Consider the following 7,890-nt stretch of genomic DNA (forward strand, 5'->3'; position numbering starts at 1 on the left):
ATCAAAATGCATCATTAGATATATAATTTTTTATTACAATTAAAATAATTTTTTCTTTTAAAATTAGCAAAATATTAAAAAATCTGTTTGTCAAAAATAGCCAATAGACGATTGTTCCAATAGACCATAGGGAGAGAAATGTTAACATGGCCATCAAGGTTGAGAAGAAGATTAAAGGTGAAATCAAAGCTATGAGAGTATAGCTTGTATACGTGGTTATTTTTGTCAGACAAATCTAATCATTTGTGGACATATGAGGAGTTATGATCTTTTATGATTATTTTTGTCACCGAATCAATCTTTTATGATTACTTTTGGTGGTTTAGTCTATTAATAACTTATTTGAACGGTAATTAATGAATGGAAAGTAAAATAAATTTTAATTGATTTATATTAATTTTTATTTATTTTCAAACATTTTTAAACACTTATTATTTGTTATTCCAAATATTTTATTTTTTAATTCTTTTTAGACATTTTCATGTTGTGAATAATAATAATAATAAAGGCGTGGTTTTCATTTTGGGCAGGAAGATAATTGGAGCGAGGTATTATGCAGACCCTAATGGGGGTAATGACGGGGATAACACAGCAAGAGATTCCAATGGCCATGGGACTCACGTCTCGTCCACGGCGGCGGGTGTCAACGTCGCAAATGTATCCTTCTACGGTCTGGCGGAGGGGACTGCCGTCGGTGGCTCCCCACAATCCCGATTGGCAATGTACAGAGTGTGCACCAACTTCGGGTGCCGGGGCTCCGCCATCCTCGCCGGCTTTGACGATGCAATCAACGACGGCGTCGACGTGCTGTCTCTCTCACTTGGATCGCCGTCAGTGCTCCGACCAGACCTCACATCCGATCCCATTGCCATCGGATCGTTCCACGCGGTGGAGCGCGGGATCGTGGTGGTTTGCGCCGCCGGAAATGATGGACCGTCGTCGAAAACTGTCGTGAACGACGCGCCATGGATTTTAACGGTTGCAGCCACCACTATCGATCGGGAGTTTGAGTCTAACCTTGTGTTGGGTGACAACAAAGTGGTCCAGGTACCAATTGATGTGGCGACTTTTTTCTTTCTCTATATTCTCTTCCTTCTTCACTTTTAATTTCAATCTTTAATCTCCATTACCTTTTTTCTTTTCTTTCTGGATACTGCTTTGTAATAATAACAACTAATAACCATTGCTATTGTTAACTCTCCAAATTAAATCAAATTCTTTATATTTCTTTTTAGGTAGTTTTATTAGTATTTTTAATAATGGTATACCCGCATGAAGACTAATAGTTTGACATGTTTGATTGAATATGTTTTACTAAATCATCTAACGGTATCTTCATATATATATATATATATGAGTATTCCCCTTGGAATTAGTGAATTCACGATGAAACAGTAGGTTACTATAGAGGTTTAACTAAGGACTAGTGTCTACTGATATATGTGGTGAACTGGTGATGAATGGAAGTTACTAAATTTCAGGGCAATGCTATAAATTTCTCTCCGCTTTCAAAGACACCGGATTATTCATTCATAAATGGCGAGTCTGCCAAGACAAGCAGTGCCACGGTTTCTGACGCAAGGTACGCATGCATGCAAATTCTACCAAGCAGTGAATTAAATAAACTCCCTTGTATTACTTTAATTTGTGAAACGCATGCAGGCAATGCCACCCAAATGCGTTAGATGGAACAAAGGTGAAAGGGAAGATCGTGTTTTGCGATGGGCAAAACGATACTTATTCAACTACCGAAAAGGCTTTCCAAGTGTCACAAGCAGGAGGAGTAGGCATGGTTCATGTCACTGACCAAGGTGGATCTGTGACACAATTTCTTGGGAACTTTCCAGCAACCACCGTAAGCCCAAAAGATGGCGCCCCAATCTTTCAGTATCTCAATTCCACTAGGTAAATTAAATCAATCTCCCATCCATCTTTATAATTTTACTATGACCATGAATTTATTAATTTTATCATGTGTATGAAGCAAATCAATGGCAACAATTCTGCCAACAGTTTCAGTCATTAAGTATAAGCCTGCACCCGTGGTGGGATACTTCTCTGCAAGAGGCCCTGCAACACTTTCAAGTAATATCCTCAAGGTAATTGTTTTTAATTAAGCCGCCAATAATACGTTTATATATGGTTCTCTGAAGGCTGTTTCTGCGTTGTAGCCTGATGTTGCAGCACCGGGAGTTAACATTCTTGCGGCATGGCTTGGCAACGGCGCAGACGATGATGTCCCACAAGGACAAAAGCCCTCAGCATACAAAGTCCTTTCAGGGACTTCCATGGCATGCCCTCATGTTTCAGGCCTCGCAGCCAACGTTAAATCTCGTAACCCCACTTGGACTCCCTCTGCTATTAAGTCAGCCATAATGACTTCAGGTAGGTTAATTAATCGGTTAACGATTACTTTCTAATGTAATCCACTCCTTAATCATCTTTCTAAATGCAGCAATTCAGAACAACAATATGAAGGCTTTATTGACAACGGATTCAGGGTCAGTAGCCACACCTTATGATTATGGAGCAGGGGAAATTACGACATCTGAACCGTTGCAACCAGGGCTAGTTTACGAAACCACCACCATTGACTACTTGAACTTCTTGTGTTACATTGGGCTTAACGTGACCACCATTAAAATCATCTCCAAAACTGTCCCTGAAAGCTTCAATTGCCCAAAGGATTTGAGCCCTTATCAAATTTCCAACATCAATTACCCTTCCATAGTAGTCTCCAACCTCAAAGGTGGAGGAGCAGTGAATGTGAGTAGAACAGTGACAAATGTTGGTGAAGACGATGAAACAACCTACTCCTCTGTTGTGGATGCTCCCAGTGGGGTAAATGTTAAGCTAATTCCAGAAAAACTTGAATTCACGGAAAGTAGTAAAACACTAAGCTACCAAGTTAGCTTCAGCTTGAGTTCAAGTTCGACGTCGTTGAATGGAGATCAGTTTGGATCCATTACTTGGAGTGATGGCAAATATAGTGTTCAAAGTCCATTTGTATTGACTAATTAAGTAGCTAGTGCGTAAAAGCCAGTAATATGAATAAATGCAACTTCTTATGTGTGCCTTGTTCCATTATTTATTTGCTCTTAACTATATATCAAGGTACCGTACTGCGAGGGAGACAATAATCCAAAATTGTCTTATTTAGCTTAACATTCATAATTTTACATATATAATATCTATAGTTATATATTCATGACGTCTAATATTACTCAAATCAAAAGTTGTTTACATATTTATTTAGGACTTGACTCACAAGAATCTGGTAGGTCCTTTGTGTGGGATGAAAGCTGTCCCAAAATACATATTTAGAATCGTATGTATATCGTCAATGAAATGAAACATTTAGAATATAATAATAAAGAAATGTATGTATAAATTAAATATACGTCTTTAATTTGTAATACCATATTCGGATGGATTTTCAATAACATGAAGCAAAGGATTGTAAACATCCATATCTACCAGCTTGGCTTGAGTGAGACTATGTCTCAGGGAGTTCATGACTGAAGATAATTTAGCATTGAACAACTTTGATGCATCGTTGACTTCCTGCGAGCACTTTCTCTCTATACCTCCAAATAGAGTTCGCTGAAATGGCAAGCATCCTATTGGGGGTGCATTAAATACTCCGATTCTTCTTGCTCCCAACTTATATATTTCCTTTTCATTATTTAACTTTCAACAAATTAAATAAGAAGTAATAAAAGTTCATGATAATATTCATGAGAGGAGCTAGCTAGTGAGATTATTATTGATTTATTACCATAATGAAAGAAGAGGCAATTTGGACCAACATATCAGTGTAGGAGTTAATATCATATTGCGCTTTCCTGATTCCGGTTGCGAAATAAGAGTTGGAAATGTCGTTGCTGCTGGCTACCACAAGTACTACACTTTTTGACAAGATGAAGTTGGTTCTTTCCTCTCCAAAATTTGCTTTCAGTTTTCCAATGTACTCTTTGAATTGCTCCAGTTGCTCGGATAATGGTATCACAGACTAATGCATATGCATTATATTAATTAAGAGGTATGGATCGGATTTATTGAAATGCATGCATGTAAATAAATACACCTACTAATTAATGTACCAGAAGTTTTGGAGTCAAAGGATCGTAACCAGAGCCACCGGAAGCGAAGTTGACTCCGGTAAGAAGATCCGCGGGCCGCAAACTTACAGACATATACGATGGTATCGGCATTTTTATTCCCAACTCTTCGGCTGAACTATCAAACAAGACAATAGTGAATCACAAAATCAATGTGATGAACTCTTGTGGAGTCTTAGAGGGAGTTATTAGAGATAAGAACTAAAAGAATATTTAATTAGAGTTGTCAAACAGGTTTACCCGATCTATTTAGACTCAATCTGAAGGTTATAACACTCTTAATTTTTTTTACGAGCTTCAACTTTTAAGTCTATACCGTTGGTTATGTTAAGGCCAACGGACTAAATGGGTTGATTAGTTTATATTTTAATTTTCAACCTTGTTAGGTAATTAACTAGGATATCAGTCAACTACAGTTAATTATTAGTTGGTTGCAAAAACGTTTAAAAAATACTAAAAATAATGTGCAATTTACTTCAAAACGTCAATTTTATTATCATAATATAAAAACAAAAATCATCTAAACCTTAATCCTTTCGCTTCCTTCTCCCACATCTTTCTTCCCAAAAAAAAATGCCTCATTCCACAACGTTTTCTTCCGCCGTGGATGCGCTTCCTTTTGCCGTGTGTGTACTTCCCTCCACCATGTCTTTGTTTCTCTTTGTTGTGCGTTCACTTCTCTCTCCCGCATCTTTGCTTCCCTCCGTTGCGCCGTTGTTCCTTTTTTATACGTCTCTCTCCGATGTTGTTAGCCTCTCACCATTCTCATCTAAATTTAAAAAAAAAAATCCAAAACTAAAAGAAAAGAAACATCCAAAATAAAATAAAACAAACATTTAAAATTAAATAAAAAAAAAACATCTAAAATCATTATAAAAGTATTATGTTTTAATTTTTTAGATTTTTTATTTTTAAAAAAGAAACATACAAAATATAAAAACATCTAAAACTAAATGAAAAAATATTCAAAATCATTGTAAAAAGAATACTCATTAAAATCCAATAAAAAAAACATCTGAAACGTAACAAAAAGAAATATCCAAAATCTTCTACAAGAATTTTTAAAGGTGAGCTAGAGAAGAAGAAGAAGCTAAGGAAGAGACGACACTGATGGAGAGACGGCGTCGAAAGAGAGGCCGTCGCTGATGAGGAGGCGATGTGAAGGGAGAGATACGGAAGAGATGCGAAGGGAGAGGAGAAGAGAGGTGAAGGAGTGGGAGGACGTGTGTTTTTTGAGTATAAAACTAGTTTTTTAAATTTAAAAATCAAAATTTTTTAAAAAATTGATTGCTTAGCTGTATATAAAGTTGGATCTCTAGATTTTTTTTTATTGTTGAAAAAAAAATTTAAGCTAAAAATTTTTGAAAAAATATCACTTTTAGACAAATAATTTTTTTAATGAGTCAAATCTTTAGATTAGGTCAAGAAAAAACATTAAAAATAAAAGTATTTATTTTTTTTTGTAAAATACAAAAAAATATTTAAACGGACCACCCGTCTAACTTGGGAGATAGCTCATTTGATCCATTACTTTTTCGGGTAGATCAGACTCTACCTATTTAGCCTAAAAGATTTACCTTATATAAATTCTTTTAGAAAATAATCTAAAAGGACATGCATATAGTTTTACCGCTTTTTATTTTTGTTATGGAGGAGGGATTAGGGTAGGACGGGGATATGGAGAGTGTGTGTGCTTTACCAGCCTGTGGGATCAAGTAAAGAGAAATCGAACCGTTTGAATTCTCCATGCCAAATCGGACGGTCCGTATTGTACCAACATTAAAATATTCAATTCGAACCATCCGAATTGATTTACGAATTATATATATATAAAAAAAAGAGAACGGACGGTCCGATTTGCTACATTCAAAATTCGAATTTTCCTCCATGCAAATCGGACCATCCGATTTGTCCATACTATTTTTCTTCTCATACAAGTTGTATGGTCCGACTAGTTACCTTAGCATGTCAAAAAATTCTGTCTCACATTGAAGTTTAGCACCACCCTATCCCATAACTCAGCACAACACATTCATCACTCCAATAACCAAAAAAATGAGCCTAGTTTTACATCTTATTGTATTTTGTTCTTGAAAAATGTTATATATACAGTAAAAGTCAAGTACCATTCATCATGTATTTGTGTATATTTATATATATTATTTTATATTTTTAATATATATATTTTATATAAATAATTACTTTTTAAGTTTAAAAGGTCTTTATATTCAATACTGATATATAGGAGGGCCAATCGTGCAAGGACTGTGTATACTTTAATTAGTATAGAATAGATAAAAGTGTAAAATAATTCTATATTATTAGTACATTCAAATTAAATTACATTTTTGTTTCTTTTTGTTTTATGACAGTATACAAGTTTTGGTGACTAAAATAAAACTGTCAGCTATTATTTTTATATGAACACAATCTCACCTAATTATTTTTATGTGGAGATAATAGATAAAAATAGTTAAATAATTTAATATATTTACTTTTATATCTCTTAAAAAATTAAAAAAAAAATGACTAAATCAAATGAACCTAGAAAGCATTCTTCATAAGTTAACCAAGTACCTATAAAGTCAGTTGGGACTTTGCCATTGGAGAACCTTCCCGTTGGTTTCCCGCCAAGAAAGTCCCTTCCATATGGAAGGAAATTGCACTTAGCCAATGTTGCTAGCTCATTGTTATTTCCTGTGTCCACTATTGAGTCACCAAATAATATCATTCCTGTCACCGTTTCATTCCTTGGCATCTTAATTATACCCTCTGCTCTGTAACAATAAACACCCAGCAACAAAACCCAATAAGAAAGAAACACCACAATAATCTTATTAGTATTACTATTATTATTGTTCCTGCACTGTAGTGCCTCCATATTATTTCTCCTTTAATTCGCTAATGCTCAATTGTGTGATTCGTGACTCGTGAGCCCCATAACATTTTATATATATAGAAAGAGAGAGAGAGAGAGAGCTATATACTTGGAGCATAATTCATGCTCGTATATGAAATATTAAATATTATATGATATGCTCAAATTTTCTCATCATTTATTAGTCCAGCAAACACAGCGCTAGGAAGGTTCATGTATCTCATTTTTTTAACATAATAAAACATGTACTGGGATATTTTCTGTGTGATTTCCAATTTTCCATACATAATTGCTTCAAACATACACAAGTCTGATCCCCACACATACAAATCAGAGTTTATTGCTCCAATTCACTTCCACATATCTTGTCATAGAATATGTATCACCAATTATAATATTGCTTTTCTGCAATTAATAGTAATAACGGAGAACCCCAACAATGCAAGGAGAATAACTCAGATATTGCTATGTTCCTTATATTTATAAGCAAGAAAAATATGTAGTGAATGATCTAGAATTGGAATCATGCCAACGAAAAGAAGTAGGTTGCACGACAGGAATAATAAGAAGTACTTCGAAATCAGCTCAACAACTTCATGGGAAACTAAATGTGAGGAGACAGACAACTAATTATAATAATAGAAAATAAAATATTATATACTAATCAGAGATTTTGAATCTGAAAACAATCGATCTATAGTATACTGCATACAAACGCGGGCGCCCACATTAATTTTTAAAATTGATAAATGCAAATTAAAAATATAAAGAGTCTTGCACAGCTTACACACACAAATTAAAAATATAAAAAATCTTGCACACACGCACACACATAACTACTTAAGTCAAAATATCTTTATGTGATATGATAGTTAAAAAATATGATATTTT

The 7,890-nt window shown here is 34.6% G+C and overlaps 2 protein-coding genes across 2 annotated transcripts in view; one reads left to right on the forward strand and one right to left on the reverse strand.

Annotated features, from left to right (window-relative positions):
- LOC107609856 (CO(2)-response secreted protease) overlaps nucleotides 1-3,087 on the forward strand; it is a 5,830-nt gene extending 2,743 nt beyond the window's left edge. Inside the window, exons 4-9 of the mRNA XM_016311904.2 lie at nucleotides 531-1,047; nucleotides 1,482-1,582; nucleotides 1,663-1,905; nucleotides 1,985-2,099; nucleotides 2,172-2,385; nucleotides 2,456-3,087. Coding sequence (XP_016167390.1) covers nucleotides 531-1,047; nucleotides 1,482-1,582; nucleotides 1,663-1,905; nucleotides 1,985-2,099; nucleotides 2,172-2,385; nucleotides 2,456-3,021 — 1,756 coding nt within the window. The 3' untranslated portion in view covers nucleotides 3,022-3,087. The remainder of the gene's footprint in view (nucleotides 1-530; nucleotides 1,048-1,481; nucleotides 1,583-1,662; nucleotides 1,906-1,984; nucleotides 2,100-2,171; nucleotides 2,386-2,455) is intronic.
- Nucleotides 3,213-7,025, reverse strand: LOC107607514 (GDSL esterase/lipase At3g43550-like). Its single transcript, XM_021107894.1, has 5 exons — nucleotides 6,699-7,025; nucleotides 4,104-4,234; nucleotides 3,779-4,012; nucleotides 3,409-3,675; nucleotides 3,213-3,322 (listed from the first exon to the last, which is right to left on the reverse strand). Exons 1-5 carry the CDS (start codon nucleotides 7,000-7,002, stop codon nucleotides 3,230-3,232), a joined length of 1,029 nt encoding a protein of 342 aa, XP_020963553.1. The 5' UTR covers nucleotides 7,003-7,025; the 3' UTR covers nucleotides 3,213-3,229.

This window comes from Arachis ipaensis, chromosome B07 (assembly GCF_000816755.2).
Source record: "Arachis ipaensis cultivar K30076 chromosome B07, Araip1.1, whole genome shotgun sequence".
NCBI lineage: Eukaryota > Viridiplantae > Streptophyta > Magnoliopsida > Fabales > Fabaceae > Arachis > Arachis ipaensis.

Bases quoted from the DNA above. Each gene is read 5' to 3' on its own strand.
- LOC107607514 (XM_021107894.1), bottom strand. From the start codon at position 7,002: ATGGAGGCACTACAGTGCAGGAACAATAATAATAGTAATACTAATAAG. The intron at 4,235-6,698 runs GTACTTGGTTAA...TTGATAGTTCAG, and splicing joins AGTCCCAACTGACTTTATAG to CCGAAGAGTTGGGAATAAAA. The intron at 3,323-3,408 runs TAAAGACGTATA...ACATACGATTCT, and splicing joins CCGAATATGGTATTACAAAT to AAATATGTATTTTGGGACAG.